The sequence below is a fragment of the Argiope bruennichi genome, chromosome 5 (assembly GCF_947563725.1).
Source record: "Argiope bruennichi chromosome 5, qqArgBrue1.1, whole genome shotgun sequence".
NCBI lineage: Eukaryota > Metazoa > Arthropoda > Arachnida > Araneae > Araneidae > Argiope > Argiope bruennichi.
Window position 1 is genome coordinate 10,709,731 of NC_079155.1, and position 26,255 is coordinate 10,735,985.

General features: G+C 26.8%; 1 protein-coding gene across 1 annotated transcript in view; it reads right to left on the bottom strand.

Moving 5' to 3' along the window:
- Positions 1-19,276, bottom strand: part of LOC129969534 (protein CEPU-1-like) — a 300,199-nt gene extending 280,923 nt beyond the window's left edge. Inside the window, exon 1 of the mRNA XM_056084145.1 lies at positions 18,905-19,276. Within this exon, the coding sequence (XP_055940120.1) occupies positions 18,905-18,983 (79 nt within the window). The 5' untranslated portion in view covers positions 18,984-19,276. The remainder of the gene's footprint in view (positions 1-18,904) is intronic.
- Positions 19,277-26,255: the final 6,979 nt, after the last annotated feature.

The window sequence follows — 26,255 nt, forward strand, 5'->3', positions numbered from 1 at the left end:
TTTTAATTTAGTTTAATTTTAGTTAGTTTTAATTTATTTTTGTCAAAACAAACTATAATGCTCGCAACTTAAGAAGTAACAAAATAAAAATGGAAGTGTAAATCCAATTTCGAGATTAATATCTAAAAAAGAATTTTTTTATCTTAATTTCAGCACTGACAAAAGTACACGATTGAAAGCTTTTGAAGCACGATTGAAAAGCAGAAATAAAATTAATATCAGTAATTTTTTTAAATTTTAAAATGAGGCAGAAACCATGTTTGGTCAGATAATAATTTCGTTAGATATAGTCATTAATTTTCATAAAAAAAACTCACAACTGTTCCCCATCTGGCAACAATTATGACTTTTTTCAAGCTCAATTGAGCATTGTTTCAAGTCTACTTTAATATTTCATTCGCATCTCTTTTCCTCTTCAAGAATAGAGTTTTTGGTGAGCCCTGTACTAATATTTTTATGCGTCTTAAAAGAAATAACCTGCTCCCATTTAATAGGTGAAATATGATTTGAAATAAAAATTATGGTAAAGCGATGCCCTCAAAAATTATAAACATACATATGTTTTCTTACTATGTACGATAACTGTCTTTACCGTTCAAAAGGGAATTTCTACTGCCTCCCAGTGGATCAAATAAACCGGCTTGCAAACGTAAAATGAAGTATTGGTTACCCATAATTTCATCCTCCATATTGAGATAAAAAGCACAATTCAAGAATTCATCATCAAAAAAAAACTCATCCGAAAAAATGACAAAAACGAGGGCAGAAAATACTCCTTTTGAAGCTCCTGAGAGCTCATATCATGAAGGATAACACACCCTTCCATAATAGTAAGAAAATAAAATTCGCAAAATACAGAAATCGTTTCTCGCTCAAATGTCACAACCTATTTATCCTCAATAGCCCACCAAAAACCCTTTTTCTAAGTAACCTGATCCCTATAAACAGAATTTCGTCCAGAGGAATTTTTTTACCACTTTTTTTCTTCTGCTATTGCATATAAGTATATATAAACAGCGAAAGAATAAAAAAGAGGCGCTGAAACGGAACGTGACAAAAAAAAAGTACTCATCTCGCCTTATTTATTCTTTTTACAAAACGAATTTCCCGCGGAAATCCATTTCATTCGGGTTTCTTGTTACGTCCCCGCGTCTCCCGTAAAGCACATCGGGATATAACTGGGGACAAATTCGAAAGTATTTCGGAAGAATGTTGTTCGGCGTTATGGGGCAAAACAGTTTGGCGTTTGTTATTTCCAGAACAGCGATATTTCATGCCGCAAAGTAGACTCTTTACATTTTACGAGTTTTTTTTTTTGCTGTTGTTGCTCGTGTTTATAGGTATTACGATACTTATTAGGTCGAAGAGGTCATCGTTTGAAAAAGACGGTAAATGGAGAGGTACAGGTGGTAATTTTTTTTCCCCGTACTCCCACATAAAATTGATTCATTTACATAAGAAAAATGTTACATATGCAAATTAGCGAATACATTGAGATGAATACTGAATTTATTTCATGCAATATCTTATAAATTGCAGCGTATTTTTTGCTGGAAGCCAAAACAGATGAAAAAAAAATTTGCAGTTTCATTCATTATAGTATTATCAAATATATGCATGTGAGATTTATAACTTTTCTGAACATGAAAATATATTATTTTACCCTGTGTGCATTTACATCGACGAAAGAAATTAAAACTTCAGACTTTGATTTGGTAATGAATAATTCTGTAATATTAAATATATATATCATATATATCCCCGCCATGTTATAAGATATTCAATTAACACTAAGAAAGATTTATATTTTGTATTTAAGAATAATTAAATTTAAAATTATTTCATTATCTTCTGCTACGTTATGCAACATACTGAAGAGATTTATTAAAAAATATGCTGGTAGTATATTTTCGATTTATTTCAGGTTGGAACAGACAATGCTCAATATGCATCTTCAATACGTTAAAAAGCCGAAGTAATAAAAATCAATTAAATAATTTAACATTTCAAAAATTGTCAAAAAGGACTCATTGCAATTTTAATTTACACATAGCTAACATACTGTAAGAAAATTCAATAAAACATTAGCATAGAAGAATTTTTTCCTTGCAATCCCTTCAACTGTGATACTCGAGGATCAGATAAAATATAAAATATCCCAAATTTTCTTTCATAATCGAAGTAAAAATAGGGAAGTTGTTCGTTTAGTTCTTCGGGATTTCTTTAAAATTCAATAGAATTTCTTATTGATTTGTGCATTATTTCTATTCTTAGTTTCGAAAGCTACATAAAAAAAAATAACAAAATTTAAACATTTTGAAATATTAATGATTTTATAGAGCAGTATATTTCGGCTTCCATTATATCTAAAATAATAATATTTCATTCTATTAAAAAAACATTTCCAACATAGAAAACTTAGAACATTTCATGAATTTTTGCTTTCTTTCTTTCTTTTTGTAAATATTCTTCTGCATATTAGCCGAAAGGAAACATTCGGCTAAAAAATGATTAGCTAATTGTAAACGATAATAATTTTTCGGAAGCCCACGTATTTAATATGTTTTTTTAGTTTTTCTTAAGGAATAGTGATTAATTTCTATTTTATATAAAATTATTTTCTCATCTCCGCAGAAATTAACAAAATGAATATGATTTAAAAAATAATTTAAATTTTTTTACTTAATACATTTACGAATACGAATGCACAATACTAATATATATTGTGATGCTTATGCCATATTTATACTTACCATATTTGTTATCAACATAAACAAATGCTTGCATTCGCTACATAGGACAGCATGAAATTTTCTGAATTTCGAGTAAATTTATTTTCTTGAAGGCATTTAGAAGTTTGCAATATTAATGATAAATAAGAGACAAAATTTTTCACAATGTTCGATAAAAAAATGCATTTTACATCTTCAAGCGAAATTCTCGAAAAAATTTCATTTAACGTGATAATATTAGTGAAAAGAATTATTTTATCTTTAGTCAACTGTCATTATGAAAGCAACAAAGTAGTAGTAGTAGAAAACAAAGTATTAGTAGAAAAAAAAATGTAGATAATTCATAAAACGGTTTCGAATTCAATAATTTAAAAAATTTGAAATTTTAAAATCGGATCGTTGTAACAAGATGTCATTATAAATGTTAAAGATAATATTCCATTAGAGGTAATAACTGCAATTAGATTTTTTGCTTTCTAATTCTCTGAATGATGTACTTAATGCAATAATTTTAATGCCTATTATTTTAAAATTATGCCGTAGTTAAAGTATGAACAATCAAATAAAAATGAATGAAGTAAAAATATAAGTATTATCTAATAAATACTTAAATTAATAAATATCTTAAATAAAATACCATGAATACTATAATGAAAAATACTAGAATATTGCGTTACTATAACTGCGTTTCTTTTTGCACTCATTCAAGCATTTCTACTTAAGCAAAAATTTTATGCTGCGATATGTGGTAATTAAAATTTAATTAGTCTATACATATAATCTTATCTAAAAAATAAAACGTGCAACATGTGATAGATTCAAGAAAAAGAAAGAAACTTCAAAAATGAAAAAAATTACGAATTTCAGAAAAATAAATTGAGGAAAAAAGTTCCTACGAAATAAGGATTAATATTTTAGTAGGAGAAAATATAAAATAAAAGCATATTTAATTTCGAATTATCATGAAAAAAAATGCTTTAACAATTCTTTATTTCTACATAAAAATAAAACTATCTTTATCACCCCATTATAGAAGCATATCAGAATATTTTTTTTAAAAAAAAGAAATTGTTAAGATTTATTAAGATATTTGTTTAAATTAGCAACGTTAAAAGTTTTAGACTGTATATTTTAAATTATGTTTGTTTACATTTTTTATATTATATTCCATGATGGAATTGGAAAAGATAGAATTTAGAATGTCATGACAATATTGTAGGATATTATCGTAGGGAAAAGATTTAAAATTCTAGAATTATTGCTATCAGATAATTCCCAATCACAGGGATATTTTGCAATTTATTTAATCTTCTTAACTTGCTTTTTTAGGCATTTTGTATGATCAAAGGTAAAGATAATCCATAAATTTGAATTTCATATGATCGGTCTTTAATGGAGACTGAAGTAATCACAGTTTCTGATTCTAATTTTTATGTATTTCTATTTTTATGAATCTCCTAAAGACATTAAACGAAACCTCTTCATTTTACTTCTATAATTTTCCCGTTTTTATTCGGAATTTTATAATTCCGTGCACTAATAATTAGTTATTTCTAGTAAATCATATGACTGAAACCGTCAGACAACATAATGTATGAATTTAAAATTCATTCAAACGGTTGTAAAGGGCATTCTGATTTTTTTTAAAAATTGTAAAGTGAGTTGTATTAATATGATCAGACTGTTATTTTTCCATTGAAAAAAAAAATATTATTTTATGCTTATGTTATGATATTATTAAGTGTCCTTATTATAAAAGAATTTATAATAGTTTTTTTTTTATTTTCTGCCTAGGAATATATTGAGTTAATTTAATTAAGTTAGATAGCCTAATTTTGGAGCTACACGGAGGCTAAATTGGAATCAATTTAATCATTTTCAGTCAGGATGTGACCTTGATGCTTAATTTTGCGACTTTTCTCTTTCAGATCCAATGAAAAACGCAATTTACATTAGTTTATTTGGATCATTGTAAAAAATAGTGGAGTGATATTATAACATTCAGAAATTAAATCAATGATTATTGCATTGGACATAGAGTTTCATGCTAACGGATTGACGTGAAAGCATTTTCATGTTTAATCTTACAAAATTGTTAATCTGTAAAGTGTATTTGTTTCAAGCATTTTATGGATGTGAGACAAGACCTAACTGAATAATTATTTATTATTATTTAAATATAAGTTAAATATGTAGGGCTGTTTGCTTCTGTTATGATTATCATATTCTGTTATGAAGATTTATTAAAACATATAAGGCTGATTTGTTAATATATATATATATAAGCCTTGATTAAGTTATTTGTTCTAGAAGCAACTAAAAGAGAGAGAGAGACGCTATTATTAAAGAAAGTGGCGACTTATTTAGCCTCATCAATTATTGATGCTGGTGGTTAGCCAGAGAGATGCTAAAGATTCTGTCGCCATGTTAGCAAGTAAGATAGTGAGGACACTAAGTGCTTTGGTAACGAAGAGGTATTACTTGATGAAAAGACTGTACTTTCTTAGCAAACGTGTTTTTCCATGGTGTCCCAAAAAGTGTTTGGTTGAGTCATGGAGATGTATTTCACTTTGTATCAGAATATACAGATATTCGCATAACTAGAATTTTATCAATTTTCTTTAATTTTCTTGCCCGTCTTAATTGCTTTCCTTAAGGATAATTAATTCAGTAAATAATTATGCAAGCAACAAGAAAAAGGTAAAAAAAAAGAGTATAATTACCGTGGTATTACTGTCATATAGCAAACATAATAGCGCATTGTATTTAAAATCAATTAGAACATTGACATGAGCACCATTTCCTTTTCTTATAAAATATAAGTAATTTATTCCCAAATTAAATGCTTAGCATCTAACATAATCTCTTAAAAACCATGATTAAAAACAATGCCAAATGCATCCATTTTTGTGTTCCAAAATACTGAATCAATTCCTTGCATAAAGTTATGGAAATAGTTATGTATAAAGAAATTTTTTTAAAAATCGAAGTTTTGTTGATAATGAAATCGTAGATTACACAAATTTTTCAAGGCAAATACTCGGTTATATCATTCCAGTATTTATTTTGGAAGTTTAATTTCTACTCATGAAACCTTTGTTAGGAAATTATAATTATGTCAAAGAATTAGACAGGAAATTAGAATTATGTCAAAGCAAAGACTTGGTTATATGATTCCAGTATTTATTTTGGAAGTTTAATTTCTACTCATGAAACCTTTCTTAGGAAATTATAATTATGTCAAAGAATTAGGCAAGAAATTGGAATTATGTCAAAGCAAAGACTTGGTCATATAATTACAGTATTTATTTTGAGAAGTTTACTTTTTGCCCATGAAAGCTTTGTAAGGAAATTATAAAAGCAAACAATATAAAAGCGTATATAATATAAAAGCCTATACAACAATGTAAAAGTATATACAAGAATACAAATGAAATTATAAGTAGCTAGAAACATTATCTCACTTCAGATTCACGGAAGGAAATCGAAAACAAGTCCTCGGAATAGCCTCTGTACAGAATTACAATATTATTGTAATTGATTAAAATGAATAAAACTTATATACAGAACTATGAATATTTATATGATATCGCCGTCTCTTTATGTGTATTCATCAAATGATATTTATCTGAAGGTACAATCTTATCTACGGTTTATAATTCGTTTGGACAAAAAAATGGAAATGGATCGATAAAAATATTACTAAACTGAAGTAAATATAGAATCCGAAAATGATACCGAGTACTCAAATATTCCATGAATATCGACACAATAAAAACCGATGAAAGACTTCAGAAGCATTAAACTATAATGTATTTACAAATCAGTCAAGACATTACCACCTAATCCACAAATTTCACTAATGCTTGGAACGCACGATTAACACCTGAGCCGGGTCTTTACGCGAGCTCAATTTTAACAACGGTATTAGACACCTTGATAGCCTTAGCATTTAGGGAGAGTAAATAAGCGTCTCGAAAAATCTAGACGACTAGTTATTTTTCGAGAATGTTAACTCATAATGCTATTTGGAGAAATCATTCATCAAAATTACTGATTTATTATTATTATTATCAAACGCGCGAGATTTCCATTAGACTTGGCTCATTAATAGTTAGTTGCAAATTGTTTAAAGATACGATAAAATGTATTCTATATGCGTAATTTCTATCGTGAAAGCGCAATAATTGAAAATTAATTATAAATGATTGAATAAAAAAGACATACAAAGTTTAAGATTTAATAAAAATAACATATAATTATAAAAAAAATTCAAATATCCTTATATATCAGTAGTAATATGACACAATATAGTGTTTTAAATATTTGTATTGATTTACAAATTTCGAAGCAGGTTGTTATAGCTTCTTCTGAATACACACTCTATGACAAATAATTACAATTGAACTTTTTATGACATCTTATTTGATTGAATATGCTTAGAACAAAAGTGTGAAACAGAAATCCTTGCACATGTCCAAGAAAAAAATATCACTTGAGCCGCATTATAAATATATCAGTTTCTTTGAGTTATACATACTTAACAAATCTTTAGTTTTCATATAAGCTCAGTTAACTTAAACACATCACTTAAGGATAACAGAAATAATTTTATCCTATCACTTCAGGATTTTTATCTGCTACCCACTTTCCTACATAAGTTGTGATCAGTGACTACTTTCATAACTGACTCAAAGTTAAATGCCAGTGTAGTTGCGAATCTGAGAATATACTTATTTCCTGTCATGAATGAAAAATGGTGCTTGCATCAATAAGTATTTCCTAAAATAAAGAAATATTTTAATACGCCAATTTTCGAATTTGGCAAATATTAATAGACATAGCTAATTTTTCTTCATAATGGAGGTATTCTTATGAAGAAAAATAAGCTATGTATTTTAAGTATTCTAACCATATTAAAATTCAAGAATACCTCCATTTTAATATGGTTAGCGTTTATTTCATGTAGATAGGAAACTTTTCATCTAAAGTTTTAAAATCTCTAAACTTTCTTTTAAATTCAATTCAGAATTTTAAAACTATTCCTTATATTTTTATTATGATGAAATTTCCCCTAAATCTTATTGTGGGGAACATTATATTTCTTTATTATTAATTATGTAAAATTTAAAATTTAGAAAAATGAAGTTCGTACAATTTTTTAAAATTTTTTTATGCAATATTATGTTTACTGAGCCATAAACTATTCGTTATCAGCCACATGCAGCCAGTAGTCCAGTAGACTTTTCTTATAACCTTGGTTTCGTAAAAAAAAAAAAAAAAAAAAAAAAAAAAATCAATATTCACATTTTTTTAAAGAAATGTTATGTTCCAAGGCAGAATAAAAATGCTGCGTTAAAGGAAGTATTAAAAAATTGTAAAGGTTATGCCCCTCCCCCTGCCGAATTATGTGAACATGATAAGGCTAAAGATTTGATTAAGTCTGTATTGTATTCTTTTGGAGTTATATTCAGCCATTGCAATCTGTGTATAAAGAATTTTATATTACGCAATCGATACAAATAATATCTTCAAAAATTATAAATTGAAAAATCTTTTTTGTTTTAATTTAATTCTAAGCAAATATTCTCAATAAAATTTGATTAATTTTAAGTTATTCTTTTCTTTCGGCTTTATACATATACAAATTTTAATTTATTTCTAATTCTGACAATGATAAAGAAAACATGAAAAAGTCTAATTATCATAATAACTTACAGTTTTGAAACGTAATGATTATAATAATTAAAAGTATTTTTTAATATACATTTAAATATTTTTAATTTATTAAATTTAAAGAAAAACTACACAAATAAAATTGGCATCACTAGAAGGTAGTTTACTTTTTCTATTTTAAATCGAAATAAAAATAATTAAAAATAATAAAAATAATAATGTTATAATATGTTCAGAAGTTACTGAAGAAAACATTAAAATTTTAATTAATAATCTAATTGATACATTTAAAATTCTTTTCTTTTTAATGAACAAATACCATCGCAGAAATTACTCCATGTCAAGCACGATAACTCTAGATCCAACGATCTATAGAGCGTTTCGGTTTATTTTTCATTGACCATATCAGATAATGTATCAAACCAATTACAAATAGATCCAATCTAATAACCTTATCATACGAATAAATAAAAAAAAGCAGCGTCCATTTTATTTCCTGATTGAGAAACCGCCTATCTAATTGCCCAAAAAATATCGTTTTGTTAATTTCGAAGGTTTTCAAAAATTGGGAACATGAATTTTTTTTTTTTTTTTGCAGCACTATTAAGAAAAATTAATCAGTGGGAATATCGTATATGCATTTCAATTTATTTCCATTTTGAAATAAATTGAAATGCATATCGAAATTGAAATACATATTGAAATGCATATCGGAATTGAAATACATATTGAAAAGCATTCGATATTTCTTTTATTAATATCGAATTTGTTTCTATCGATATTTCCTTTGGAGTCAGCACCAATTAAGAAAAATATCGTCAGAACTTCAGGGAATATTATGTTCTAAACAAAATACTTAATTTAAAGATAATATGAATCTGTTTTAACGAATCAAACAAAGGAGATGAATCGGTTCACCACAGAAGGCTTTGCATTCATAATTTCATCCTCATAGACATATGAATACCGCATTAGATTAAACCAATGAAATAATTTGTAAAAAATGGTAAAAAAAGAATGTGATTTTATTTTATCGTGCGTATTGCTAACAGTTAACAAATATCGTATGATAAAATTTTAGAAAATTTCATTTATATCAAAATTTATTCGACAAAATTGATTGAATATAACAATTAATGGAATTGTTAATATAATCTCAAACTCAGGCAACACTTATGATATCAGTTGTCGAAAATATGACATCTCAAGTATAAGTAGTAGCAAATCGGATTAAAATTCGGTAAAATTTAACATTCATATTTAGATAATCAAAAGTTACTGTCAAAAAAACTCAAATTAATTCCTGTATTTCTAAATTTTATCTTAATAAATTTTTACAACTATCTATTTCTGCATTAAATAAATATTTAACACATTGGAAACTTTAATACCTGTTCTTCAATCTAAATGATAATCTATGATTAGCACTCGGTAAAAATGTATGAACATTATATAACATCCTGTGATATCTTTGTGAGAAAGTCTAATTGGAGGCCCTTTCTCAAAACTTCGGGTATAACTGTATTAGCATATATTATTTCACCCTTCTGAATTGTCTTCTGTTTTTAAAATTCATTTTCAGATTCATCGCCTAAGCTTTGGGCACTTTCCTCAACATTTTAAGGCTACCAAAGGAAAATAAGCTGTTTCCTAAAGCTATAAAGATGGAGAAAATTACTTTTATTGATAAAGGAAGTGAAAATTTGCACTGGTCAAATTACTAAATGAATTCATAAAAATGTCAGAAGTTACTTGTGATTATCTAACAATTGCATTTAAATTTCTTAGTGTAATTTGGCCTCACTCGGCGAACATACATATTTCTGTCTCTATCCACTTTCACAGTGTTTCATATAAATTGTTTGGCAATGTGAACTTCTTCTAACTTAAATTTTTCAAAATTAGAAAAAAGTAGGAAAAAAATTCAAAATTTTGTTCAAAATCTTAAAAAAAATAAAAATTTAGTTTAAAATTAAAAAAAAAAAATTGGCGGATCGCAGTACGGCATGAACAAACCGCAAAGAAAAAAAAAATGTTTTTTCTCTACAAACAATAAATAACCCTCAACTCCGAATTCAAAAAATTAAATTCGCAATTCAAAAAATTGTTTACTGTAACCTGGTGCGAAGGGATCGGTTGATCTTAGAGGAGCATGATGTGTATAAAGGCTAAGTGACGTTTGACACTAAAGTCTAATACGTCCTCCCGCTGATGGCTTAGAAATTGGAACGAATGTTTATCGAACTCAGATGACGTCGTTATTTTCTGAACATGGTTAAGATTTACATAGTTTGAATTGCAAAAAAAATCGTTGTCGTTGCTACCGAATGAAAAGAAATACTGGAGCTTACATTTAGGATGCACATAATAATGATTTGAAAAGATACATTGTATTTGACTGAATAATTTAAAAAAAAAGTGGAAATGAAAAAAAAAAAAACTTTAAGATAGGTAATAATATATTACATAATTTTGTTATGTTGATCTGTAAAAACCTGAAGATACATATATCCAGAATTTAAAAAAAATTATTAAAGTTTTTTTTTATTTTTTTAGTCCGAAAGGGCATATCACTCTCAAACATAATGTATTCTAGAAAAAAAAAATCGATGGATTCTTAAAATTATAAATCTGCTTTGGGCATTTAGCTTCTAAAACATTTCGAATCAGATTTATACATCGTAGATTTCTTTTTCTAGAAGTATCGGCATCATAAATATTTGAGCTGGTGATGATTTCCATAATAAAAGGATTATCTGAAGAAAAATATGCCGTGAAGGATATTTTGATCTACGATGACATGAGAGAAATATTGCTTGAAGCTTCAAAAGTCAACTGGATTTTGTGCTCTTTCAACACAACTCATCTTAAGAGTTCTTTCTTTGTACCTGTTTAAAACGGCTGATGCTCTTTATTTTTCCGCAATACTTTTTAACATAAAACGTATTTTATAGATGAGAGAAATAGTTAAAAAGGTTAGTTAAGATCTCTAACAATGATAAACGTGTTGTTTTACGAATATTTCTTTGCAGAAAATATGTTTTATAGGTGCCTCTAAATATTCAAATCAATTCGATAATAAAGAATTACAAATTCCTAAAACATTTAATATGGCTAAAATGAAGGAGTCAAATAAACTACTTTTTGAATTTTGAAAGAGCATAACAATAGCAACAATCGTGAAAATTGTAATTATGGAACTGATATTTTGATATTGATGTACTATTCATTCATCTTGCTTTATGAAAGTTTTTTTTTACAAAATTATCATATTCTATGCAATGCAGAGTAATTTAAAATAATCCAGCATCAATGATATTTTCACTTCCTTGTAAACCTATATATGAAGACAAAAGTCACCACAATGCTAAAAAAATAATCTGAAACCTTTATCCTTATGCGATAATAATAATCCTATGCGACTTCACTTGGTCCAGCCAACAATTTCCATACCGTAATCTATTCCATGCCATACTATACGGAAGATGCTCTTAGTCATTGATGACTGTTGGATAGTCACCTGCATGATATGCAAGTGGCTGTCTAATTCTACTTGTATTTTCATTTCGTTGAAATACGTTGTAGAATCTATATTACCACTTCTTTTGCGTTTAGTAACAAATAAACTGAAGGTGTCTGTTTCACATAGCATCAAATGAAAATAATAAATGCGTGAATGTAGTTTGCATGTGAAAGGCTAATCTCAATGAAGAACGATTACTTACTCAAGCAAATTGTTAAGTCTTGAATGTAATTAATTTTTCCCTAATGTTGTTTATGTAAAAATTATATTCATTTAGATACGTGGCAATTATTTTAAATTAATTTCTGTAATCAGCTGGAATTTGAAATTTTATTCTAAAGTATTGAAAAAAAAATTATCTTTCATTTTGTATAGATAATAAAACAAGAAAAATGTATTTGACTTCAAATAAAATACTATATTAAAATTCCTCAATTGATATTGAAAGCAATATTATTAACAGAAATGTTGCATTTTGAAATTGGAACCCAAAATAAAGAATGCTAGTATCGATATATCAACTACATTATAAATCGTATCAACTGCGTGTAATTGTATTTGACTTTATTCAGATTTCCTGTCTAGAACATTTCAAATTCCTTGTAAGCACTTATTGTTTGTCACAAACAAAAGAAATACAGAAGACTGGAGGAAACTTCGTATAATATACGTGGTATTTATTTATATTTAAAAAACATTGATTTACTCATTATTACTATATCGATGCTCACTGAAATGTAAGCGTAAAATTTTTGAAATGTGAATAACAAAAATAACAAAACACAAGAAAATATTCAAACAGGCAAAATCCAAAAAAATAAAGCAGAAGAAATATATATTATTCGATAAAAAATATTTTAACTTTACGCTTTCACATATGTAAAGTTTATGCAAGAAAGGTTTTTAAAAATATGTATCAAACGAATTCATTATTTATCATATAAAAAAGTCAAATGCAGTAAAATCCAAAATGATAAACCATATTCAAAAGAAACCCAGTGACAAAAATGTAAAAATTCATCAAGATTTCATAGATAAAAAAAAGTTATTGACTTTATACTTACAAACATTTTTATATTCTTAACAAGATGTGAGTATGACAACAAAGCCAAATTATTTGAATTGGCATGTGGAATAAATTAAGGTTTTGCCAAACTGTGAAAAATTGCTTTTGCTCTTGAAATATAATCATAACATATCAATAACTAATGTAGAGTTATTTATGTAGTATGTAGTGTAACTCACACCATAACACACATACGTCATATATATCTGAATAAAATGGGTGATGAGGTCATTTGCAAAACAGCTTTCGCTAACCGGCTCATGCCCCACCCCTCTCTGAGAAGGTATGCCATGTTATGACCTGCCATCAACGATAGTAATACCTCCAACGTCGAAACCTCTAGGGAAATTGGAATCGGGAAATTTCCCATCCCTATGTCTGATGGATATTCTTATAAGGTAAGAATTTTAAAATATTGTACCAAAATATTACATACGCACGTAGTATCTTTGTATTTAGTTATTTAGAATGATAGTTGTTGCTTGGGACTAAAAGAAATCTCATCTACTTGTTATAATTTGGATCCTAACTCTGCCGGTAAAGCAAAATACTGCATCTTATTTATCTTCTTTGTCAAAATCATCTACTTCATAATGCACTTTTATTATTCTCCATATAAAAAGATAATTCCTTTTAATTAATTTTTTTTCCGTGCCATATTTTTTTTGAATGAACGAAAAATTTTATTTTAGTACAGAAGGCGAAATCCTTAATGAGATGGGCAAGGAAATATAATAGATGATTACTATAACCGAAAATAAACTTTCAATATAAAGGCTTTACTCAACAAACTTAGTTGTAAATGACCATCCACTTAAACATAAATACTTATACTTACAAAAACGCCCACTGAAGAAATATTTTTTATATTAATTAACGAATAGTTTGAAGCTATAGATGAACTGGTGATTCCAGAGCATCTAATAGCCGGGTAACGATAAAGAGTATCTGTGATGACTCAAATAAGATTCAAACTAGTGATGATAAAGAGTACTTGTAATTATTTTGGTTAATTATGAACAATTTCATTTTTATCGTAATAACTCTTCAAAAATTAATTTCAAGGGATTTATATCTTTATAATGCTTAAAAAATAATCTCCATACTATTGAAAACAAGAAAGATGTTAATTAATGCGATGTTATTTTGAAAAAAAAATTGAAAAATAAAGGGACTGTTGAAATATCTTTATTCTTAAATTACAAAGGTTGGATTTAAAATATACCAGAATTCCATTAAAGTCTGGAATAATTAAATTAAATATTATGTTAAAACTAATTATAAGATATATCATATTTTCTTAGATGTAAATTTCTTAAATAAAAATTTGTTAAACGGTTTAAATTTTGCCGTTAATGGATATAAATTAAATATATATAAATTGATATATTTTTAAGGCATCATTATAATTCCCCTCTTTTGGATATTAAGGATTTTTTATTTATTTTCAATTTTTTTTCACTTTACCAGAATTACTTTAATTTTATTTCTGTAAAGTTGTACTTATTCTTCAATTTTTTTAAATTTGGGCTGCTTAATATTTGAGAATAAATTTCTTAAATTAAACTTACAATTTTATTTTGAATGAATTCTAAAATAAAATGATTTTCACTTGCAATAAAAATACACTTCATCTTTTTGGTTTTCAAAATCCCAAACGCTTATAAACGAATAGGCTGTTCAGTATTTTCTCTAAAAGATTGCCAAGTCAGAAGTCTTTATATATTATGAATAACATCATTCTTGCAAAAAAAAAGAAGAAGAATGAATAAATCTAGATAAGTATTGCATTTTTTTTCTGTTCTTAAATTTCAGAACTGACTTATTCTACTTATTTAATTATAACAAAGTTCGTAATATCGTATAGCAATTTTTCAATTTCAATTGTTGGATAAGTATATCAAACTTCCTTATATTTTTGCTGAAAGATTTATTAAAATTCTTTTCATAATATTTTTAGTATCGAGTCACAATCAAGATACAATTTCCCTTTTCCTGTATATATGATATCGTTGAGAGGAAATAAGGAATACATTTTAATTACCCGCTGATTTAGAACGTTGTTATTTTGGTTCAAACTTCCGCATTGATAGATACGCCTTCACCTTGAGGTCAATGTCAAGCTTTTTTCCAAATGTTTAAAAGAAAAAAAAGAGTCGTTAATATTGAGATTAATATAAAACAATAACGTCTCTCATTTTTATACAAATTTGTAGCTTAAAATTTTAAAAAGAGCGCACGGATTCGACAAAAGGAAACCTGATTAGACAGTCACTGTAAAAATTAAATACTTTATAACAGATTTATTTGATCCAGACTGCAAAGGAAAGACTTTTTAACTTAAACAGTCTTTAATCTTTCAATTATGAAATTATTACATAAAATATTGGAAGAGAGAAAACTTAGGGAAAAACTATAGTAATATTTATTAAAAAAAGCAAGAAATAAGGTTTTGAATTTTTTCTATTGAATAAACTAAGAACCTTTTTATTTAGTTTATACAAAATTAAGATATATTTACTCCTAATGTGAATATTTTGATGTTTAATTTGTAAATTTAAAAATGTTCTTCTTCACGTCATTTTTCTAAAATATTAACTTTCAAACTGTTTTCTTTATATTTTATATGATCTAATTCTATGTAATTTAAACTAGCACATTTTTATAAATTTTTTTCGAATTCTTGAGCACAGTGAATTTATTGTTAATACTTAAATAACAGAATTCTAGTCTTCATTCAGATAACTTTATGAATATAATGCCGGTTTGTTAGGTAATATTAGAAAGCGATTTCATATTTATTATTCTAATTTTTTTTCTTTAGAATTTTAATTTCTTTAAAATAAACTTGGAAATGTGATTTCCAAAAGGAGAAATTTTAAATTTAATTTGCTTCTGAAGTTGCTTTATCTTTTTCAGGAACATTCATCTTTCATATTAGATTATCTCTTCAAATATTTCTTGTTTATAATATAATCATTTGTTGTCTGACTAGTTAGTGAAAATTGTTATGATGAAAGTTAAATACTAACAAGAATGTCAATCAAAATATTTAGTGTCTAAATAGCAATGGAGTTTTGATAGTTTAATTTCAGTGATATATTTTTACTCAATTTAGAGGAAGCATTCAATTATTTAAAGCCTGGTTCAATGTTTCCAGATTATTTAAAATATATTACGTTTTATTATATACATGTCTTACACATTTAAACTTTTGGCATTTTAAATGCTATTTCTTAATATATTAGAATATTGCTGAAGCCTTTGAAAGTATGGATTTGTAGATTCATTTGACACATGAACTGTGGCTATGATTTTACTAAAAAATCTAGTTCAATAATATTTAAACTTATAATAACTTAAATTCAGTAGGGAAGAACATTTAAAAATTCCAGTGTAAAGGTTTAATATTGAAATTTATCGAATTCTATTAGTATTTAGAGAGAAATTGCGATCTGCGAAGAATACACGACTCCATAAACGATGCTCTTCTAAGACAAATTTTCGAATAAAATTCAAATATCAGAGTACTTGAAATACCAGTAAATTCAATTACCAAAAAATTCAGTAAATCAATGCAAGCAGTAAATTTGTCGTATTGAATGAAAAATGTATTTTTTTTTCATTCAATACAACAGGTTTTCGAAAAAAGAACATTTGTTGGATAATATAGAAATGAAAATTTAAAAGTTTCAAATTAAAAATTGATTTTGAACCAATTTTTATCTGTAATATTCCTTTGTATTACTTTTGACTGAAAGAAAAGTCTCAGACTATAAAATGCAATCTAAAAATTGTTCACCGTTTTGTAAGGAGTTAAAAACAGTTGAAATACTATTGAGAAATATCTCGCTAATTGCAATCTGAGTGAAGATAATCATGTTAGGCAAATCGCAAGGTTTAAATCCTAAACTGAACCTTAATTTGAAAGACTATTTCATATTTCTAGCCAATAGTTATATAAAAGTCAGATCTAAGTAATTATATTATAAAATATGGCTGAAACGAGTATTCGAATATTTAAGAAATACTAATTAAAATGACGAATTTTCAGTATTTTTTTAATAAAAATTATTTATGGCTAAACACTCTTTACTAATATATTCAAGAAAAATGTACAAATGTCATCCTAAAGTAAAGAAAACAGTTTTCCATATAATTCGTTTGTGATACAATTTATTATCAAAAAGCAAAAATTAATGCTCCAAATTTTAATTCAAAGGAAAACTAGGATTTTTCTATTAATGTGAAATCTCGATTTCTGAAAAAAATATGGTTTTTCGAAAATATTTATTTATAAATTAACCTAAAGATGTAAATTTAAATAAAATAGAATACTTCATTGTGAAAAAGATTTCTTCAAAAGGAAAAAAAATACGATTTTTTTTCCCTGTGGTTAGCGAATAGTAGAGCGTTAGTTTTGTTTCTTATTTTTCTTCTTTTATTACAAATTGAATATATATATATATATATATATATATATATATATATATATATATATATATAAGCGTCAAAGCTTTGGTTAAATAGATTGAATTAAATTTTGATAATTTTTTTAATTTTATTTTTCAGCAGCAAGAAAGATTTGTGATTTAATATTTTGAAATAAATCGATTAAAGTATGAAATATGCATTGGGAAACAAATTTTTGGATTTGAAACTTACAAATTTAGACTCCTAGCAGTTTTCTAAACATATTTAAGTGTATTTAAATTTACATATTTTATCGATTTAGAAAAACCTTTTTGTTGTTTGTTTTAAAGTATTTCTATTCTTACAATTCTGAGAAAATAGGAAAAAACTGTTTTTAATAAGTTGATCGGTTTTAAGTGAAACGATGCTAGTTTCCTATGAGAATGTATTAAATATGTTGAAAAGGAAATTCAATGTTCTTCGGCTACCTATTAATTATAAATGGTTCGAAATTATCTTTCAAATTATAAAAATTAATGTCAGACTTTATATTTATTGGCTAATTTCAGATTCGTAATATATCATAATTTTCCTGAAGATAAAAATGTTTATGCTCATAACACACTTCGCAATTTCGGTTTTATATCAAATAAGAAATTTGGAAAATCCATATTCAGTGTCTTTATCTGACACTGGTAGGCATCTCTTTTATTCTTTTTTTAAATGATATTTTAATACTTTTAAAAAGAAAGTAGCGAATAATAAAAGAAATTAATTTATCTGAAAAGGTTTATTGCAAATGTTGCGTATATATGTATATTATTAAATAGTGTTTCAGAATGCTACACATACATTTTAAATCAGTTCATTCGTTTATGTATATCAAGAATATTGCTTGCTGATTTTGATTGCAGAAATGTAACTTTTCTAAGCCAGAAAATCTGCAATAATTTTCTAACTATTTAGACAGTCTTATGTTATATAAGAGCTTTTTTTAACTCACTGTTTAAATTGTTTATTAATAATTTTCATTGAAAATGTTCCTAAAGTGGAAAATGAATTTTTAAATCATTTTCATTGAAAATGTTCCTAAAGCGGAAAATGAATTTTTAAATCATTTTCGTTGAAAATGTTCCTAAAGCGGAAAATGAATTTTTAAATCATTTTGAGGAATATAAGTTTAAAATTTTAATTTAAAATAAAACATGAGAGGAAACTCCCGATATAAAAAATACTCTTTTTCTATTAAATAGTTGTATTGTTTTTGTATTTATTAAGGCGGAAAAAAAATGTGGCTATCTAAAAATTCTTTTTATTATTATTTAATTTTATAATGATAGGAAGTAAAAGTTTTAATTTAATTAATTTTTTCATGGAAAAAGATATTTGTAACTGTTATTTATTTATTTTTTAACTTTAACGGGTTTATATTTATAAATTTATAATAAATAGCGTTGATTATTTATTATTTCATAAATTTTAAACTAGACTTACCTGATAAAACCACAGATGCAGTCATTGCCGCGGCAAAGACAGCGCATATCGGCAAAACTCGACGAAACACTTTCATCATCTTTGAGTTTCAGTTTCACCCATCCATTCACAAAATTTTTTAGAGCACAGTACGATTCCACCAGTGGAGTTTGATAACTGAATTAAACTCCAGATATCAGCTAATTGAACTACTCTAACTACTTTCTACGTCTCGATAAATCGTTTTTGCACGTGGTTATTCAACGGCGATGATGTCGTCATGCTGCCAAGGATATGTCGTAGCGACCCATTCGGAAGTTGTCACTGTCCCGAATCGCACATCGCTTTGCGGGCGACTCCGCTAAAGGGCTGAATAACCACCTTCACTTTCTGTTGTCCGCGGATAAGTAAAAGGATAACGCGGCGAACACAGGTTGTTATATAGTGGGCGCGCCGGATTGGGGCGCGCGTGCGCCCTTCCGATAAGAACATTTCGAAGGGGGGATATGCATTCCCCTTACTTCATGCTGAAATGGGGGGAAGGAAATCTGCAACTCTTCGTTTGGATTCGTCGGAACGGATAGGGCGTGTTGTTTCTATATATTACGGCCGCTGGATATGTGTGAGGGAAATTTTTTCGGCCAGGGCTTGCTTTTGGAACTCGAAAAAACAATAATGCTGGGTCTGTGAGTGAAATGTAGAAGTTCTATCTCCCTGCGTTGTGCAAATTGAAATACTTAGGAATGTTTTAGTAAGATTAATCGTGCCAGAAGAGAAGTGGATTTAGAGCGCGTGTAATTTGGATTTTTGTGGGCTCGCTTTTTTGAAAAATCGAGTAAACAGCTCCCCCCGCGTGCCGTCCGAGGAAAAACAATCCTTTTAAATGAAGACTAATGTAAGTTATTCATTGCGTGCCTCGCATTTTCAAGGCTTTTCGTTCCCTCGTTAATTTTACTCACTTTTGAGATTAAGCAAATGAATTCTGCCGAGGATGTGGTCTCCACTTCGCCGTCGCTTTTCCCCAGATGGAAAAGTTAAGAATAAAATTTTGAAATTAGTAAATAATTTAATTTAGATTCATATCAAGTGCTTAGTTTTCCATCCAGTTTCAGATGATGGAAAATTATTTCCTTGTTGGCTGTTTTATTTGTGTAATTAATTCACATGAGATGGTTATATTTTATTCGCGATTTCAATTTCCATGAACTGAGTGCACTTTATATACATTTTTAATATTAATAAATATTAAAATTATTGTCTTTTTAAGATCTTTTTCCAGAATTCTAAAGAACATTTCAAAATCATTTATTTCAAATTTCGGAAAGAAATCAAGGCTAAATTGTAATATTTAAAAGCAGTCTTTAAAATATGGCTTTTGTTCTCTATAATTTTTATTTCTATAAGATAAAATATATATATTCATTTCATTAATTTTCAAGTTTTCTCTGCCTTTTTTTAATCTTATTTTTGCTAGAGATTTAGAAATAAAATTCTATGAGAAATATAGATTCTATGGAAATGTAGATGCTGATTAAGTATCAATTTCCTAGATTAATGAATATCAGTAAAATTTTGAAATTGCAGAATGATTTAATACAGATCGATTATTAATTTTAAATTCAAAATTTCGCTAATTGATTAAATATATATATGTATGGGAAATTTTAGTTATTCGTGTCATCTTTAGTTTCATGTAAATTACTTTTTTTATATACAATTAGTGTTTAGAGAAAAATTTTAACAAATATATTTATCAACCACGAATATATTATTCATACATATATCCGACTCAAATGGGAAATATCCATAAGATATAAATACTGTTTTGTAAATAATCAAATATATAATCTGATTACTTTCAGATGAAATTCTCATTCAGTATTCATTTAGATGATTGAAAACTTGAAAATTGAATAGACCGTTTCAAATATATATCACTTACCATCAATTTTTTTTTTTTGAAATTTTGTTTATAAGCAGGTTTTATATTCCGAATTAAAATTTCAGACCCTCATTTTTAGTAAAGCTTTTGAATACTCTTTATATTTTTTTATCGAAGTAATTTATTTTACATGCGAATTCAATTAATTTATTCGATGACATTTTCATTATAATATTCGATTTACATTTTATACAATTATATTTTATACAATTGTATTATTCGATATACATTTTCATTATAAAAAATAACAGTTCAATAATTTACCATTACTTAATTTTCCATTAATTTTCAAATTATAAGAGCTTACTGAAATATTTGTAAATCTATCAATTGATTGTTTGTACTATCGGTTATCATTATTAGTAATCTTAACTAACCATTGGTTTATCAGCAGATTATGATCATCTATGAATATTGACGACTCCTTATAAAAATAAAACTGAAAATATGATTTCTAAATATCTTTTATCTTTCGAAAATATGTTTCCAAATATTTATTCTTTCAAATCATTAAAAACTATTTTTATATACTTTTCAGCTTGAGGTTTTTACTGAAAGTTTCATATCCGTTTATTTAAAAATATTGAAGCAATTATTCATACGATCCTAACTTAATATTGTATTCTTAATTTTTTTTTTTTTTTTTTTTTTTTTTTTGCGTGAGAAAAAAACTACTTCCAGGAAAGTTGAACATACTTCCATCTATTACTTAGACATATGTTGCACTCAGAAAAAATAATAAAGTGAAGGACCATTTATTAGATGTATCGTAAGGCTTCTATTCGCTACGTCTATGTATGTGGTTGAAGTTATAACTGTAACTGAATATTATCACAGAAGTTCAGCAATGAAAGAAATGAAAAGGAAAAAAAACAATACAAATCATGAGGTTTGAAACGATATTTCTGTATAAATACTCTAGCTTCATGATTTGATATATATGATATTTCATTCGATACGATTTGAACGATTTGTCATTTGAAAATAACTGAATAAATATTTCCATATCTCTAGCTGCATGATTTGATTAATTTACGATATTCGCTCATATTATTTCTTTTTTAATATTAGAATACATATGTAGGGTGATATATTAAGTTCTTTTAAGCACTCTTTAAATTAAAAATGGTGTTTCGTATAGCTGGGAAAATAGCGTGCGCCTATAGTAAAATGACAACGTTGAATTTATTGGGATAAGTTGCAGAGTCCATTGGAATGAAATAATGAATTTACAAAATATAACTTAAAAAATAAAGGAGATCAGCCAAAAAGTTTGATTGGAAAAATTTAAGCTATAACAAAATAAAAACTCTGGAAAACATTTATGGCGTCACCTGTAAAATTGACTGAAAAAGTTGCAATTGAAGTTGTAAAACTTTCGTGACTTGAAAAATGTTCATATGAAGTTGAAAAAGGTACATTCAGATTCATCTCCCCAGGGAGTACATATTTCTAATTTTTTTAAATAATTATTATTGCTGTTGCTTAACTCGGAAAACTTATTATTACATTAAATTCAAATTAATCATGGAATCTGAATTTTGTCTATAAGTAAATTACTCACATTCAATAATCAGTTGATTTAACTGAATTTTTAAACATAATTTTTCAATCACATCAATAAAATGTAAAATATAAGAACTGCCAAAATTCGGAATTATTTTAAGTATTTTCTATCTATAAACTCAATTTAAATCTATTCTATGATATATATCCAATTGATATTTCTGCTAATATTGAGCTTTTCTAGTTGAAAATTAATCGATAAAACTGAAGGTTTCAATAAATAACAATATAATTTTAGATTTAACAAAAATGTTAAAATTGTCTCTGTGCCTCATTATTGCTATTTTCATTAAGAAAATTACCAGTTAATAAATAAATGCGTAATGCTCAAATAAATCTATTTTCATTAATTTGTGTGTGAAAATATTCAAAGAATTTTTTAGGGAAGATTATTTCTGGAAATATGCTTACTCACTTTTTATTTATAATTTTATGGAAAAAGGATTTAATAAAAAAAATGATTTGATAAGATAAATCAGATAATTACAATTTAAAAATCCTGTCTTGATAAATTAAAAAATACAAAAAAAAATATTTAAAAAAAACTGGTTTATATTTTGACTGGGATTCATTATCTTCTCCAGGGAAAATACCAAAGGTTATAAAATCTATTCAGGCATTGGAATATTTATTTTCTTCTAAGAGCAGAAAAATAATCCATTTATATAAAGAAAAAAGAACAATGTGTATTGATTTTACTAGCCTTAGTAACAAAATCTTTAAAACCGAATAAATTTTCAGCAAATCATTTTAAATTCTTGACTTAATGCCAGAAAAAAGAATCAAATTTCCATAAAATTGTTTTATGTCTGGCAATCAGATATTTATTTTTATTTTCTGCCCCTTCTGTCATTCAATATATCGAGAATTAAACAAATACAACAATTTTTATAGTTATATAGAATTAATAACAGCATTTATTATTCACATGTGTATTTTCGAATTTCTACATCTGACCTTTCGCTTTATATTCTTAATGACATAATGAATTTTGGAATAAGAAGTCTTGCGGTGAATATACCTATTTTTAAATTTACTTCTCAACGGCTGTCTGTTACGTACTGAATTTTTCAGTGATTCAGACTACGTCTAGAAAAATGACCATTATTGTTATCTGATGGAAAAAAAAAATGTAGAACTAAATCTTCTATTCCAGGTTCTCACTTAACTCTTTAATTGAAGATAAATTTTATTTTGTACATATATAATCGGAGTGTATTTATTTCAATAGTATTTTACCTTGTTGACAATTGCACGATAATGCGGAAAAAATTTTCCGCTTTTTTTATCTTTACATGTCATTAGAAATTGAAATAAGCCGTATATGATCAAGCACCAAAAAAGTCATTTTGATTACCCTTAATTCATTAATCATCAGTTTAATCAAAACTGATATAACGAAAACACAAATGATTTAACCCTTTAAAGGGCCATTTTTTTCTAGTCATATTATGTTAAAATATTTTTAGGCTTGAAATTAGAATAAGAAAAGGGATTCATTTAGCTTATTAGATAAATTTAATTTGATTAATTAATTAATTTGGTTAATTTATAATTAACTAACAAATCAAGACTCATCATTTTGTCTGAGATAAAGAACTGGAGCATCTAAGTTTCTGACTTACTAAAAAAATTTGTCAGAACTTATGCCACTCTACGTAATTTCATACAAAGATTGATAAATTTGGTGGGAAGCATACTTCCCACGGCCCTAGAAACTGAAATGAATGACATTCTTATTACTTACGCAAGTTCAGGATAATATAATAGGGAAAAATAAAATCATCTACAGGCTAATTTAAAACTTCACAAATTAGCTACAGGAGGATTATGAAGACTTGATGAATTAGTTGTGTCACAATCCTAGCAGTAAGTATTTTCACAGTTATACCAGTGCTCGAACTATTTCTATATTTCTCGTTGTAGTAATATTTTAAGAATGGGTATTATTTTTTAATGGTTCGTTTTCAGTTTGAAATCTGACAAATGTGGATTCGGGAATCGATTTCTTCAACAAAATGATATAAACAAATCTGGATAAAATTTTTCAAGAGCCCTTAATAAATGAAAGTTTTGCTCACCTATCCTTCTTTATTACTTCCAAAATTGATTTCAATAAATTAAATAAATAAAACTTGTTTTTCTCTTATCTTTTATTTAATCATTATTGATGCAACGAAGATTATGATAATAGGAAATAAAAATAATTAATTGCATATCTCTATAATTTAAATTAATTAACAAAATTTATTCAATTAAACTCTAAAAGCATTTTTTTTTTAAAATGGTATACTAATTGCAAACATTTTATATAATATAAATGCCTTAGTAAGAAATTTATCAAAGATATAAAATACCTATCAAAATTGTAAAATTTAAACAATACAATTTGAATTTGAATAAGTTATTGAGTATTATACTTGTGAATGTCCAAATACTTGATTATATTATCTTGAAAATACCACAAAAAAAAATCCAAGACTTCAAGTTCTTCCCAAAAGTTGCGAAACCTCTCAGTATATACTCATCTGATAATCCGAGCCGGATGCTCTACGTAATTTTATTTACTTGCATTAAACTCAGTCAGGCCAAGTAATGACCCTCCGCCATAAACCCCAAATAAATCTAATCTAACGATAAGCATTTCGTGGTAGTCCGGGACACGCTAAATCAGTTGTTCTGAATCGCCGTCCTGTGGCCCATCAGGTTCTGGTATTCGTCAGTTGTCTCAACTCACCATATAATTTAATAATTTGGGAATTACCTGAAAAAGCAACAATTACAATTAGAAGAATATTTATGCTCCTTTAAACCAAAAAAAAAACTAATGCAATCAAAGCTAAATCTTCAATTAAATCTCCTTCTCGGTAATATCAATTGAATATTTCTTCCCTTGTATCAAATTCGTAAGTAAATAGAAATATCAAATCTACATTTCAGTTTCGCTGCTTTAAATAAAATCGAGATCAAAGTTTACAATCAAGAAAACACTGATTTTTTTATTACTTACATATATTTCTGATACTTAGAGAAATAATAAGTAAAAGGATATATTAAGTATGTAAATGAAACACTTAGATAATCATCCAAGAATCGAACAGTTAAATTCAAAGTTAGCTGATACTATATATGCTCTTAATATTTGAGCACAATCCATCTGATTCGTAAATATTGATATCATTTTTTCGTCGTATAGCTTTTGATTTTGTATGATTTTAAAATGTATTTTAACAATTCTTTTTTTTAATGTATAACTGGTGAATATTATTTCCCTTTTCAAAATAAGATTACATATTAAAGTAAAAGTAGTGATCTTATTGTTAATAACATATGATAAATGGTAAGTGAAAAAATACAGACATACCACAACTTTTATTGAAAAAGCAAACAAATTTTAGTTGCGATTTGTTAAGAATACCTAATTTCAGACAACAACAAAAAAAACCACTATAGACAACGCAGTGGTTGACCGCTTGCCTTCAATGGAAGAAACCAGCAACGTGTGAATAGAATTGTCAATCTAACCTACAAACAATATTGTATGAAATAACCACAGGAATCAATTTGGAACTTACAGTGGAAGTTCCTTAGAACAGTGCGGATAATTTTTTTTTAATGGGATATGGTAGTAGAAGATCGACTCAAGTGCCTTTATTAGCAGAACGACATTGGCTGCAGCGCCTCTGATGGGCTTGTGACCACAACATATGAATCCTAAATGAATGGAAAACCCTGACTTGGTCAATTGAGTCACGATTTCAGTTGGTAAGAGGTAATGATAAAATTAGAGTGTGAGCAGATCCCACAAAACTATGAACCAAGTTGCCAACAAGGCACTATGCAACCTGATGGTGGTTCCATAAT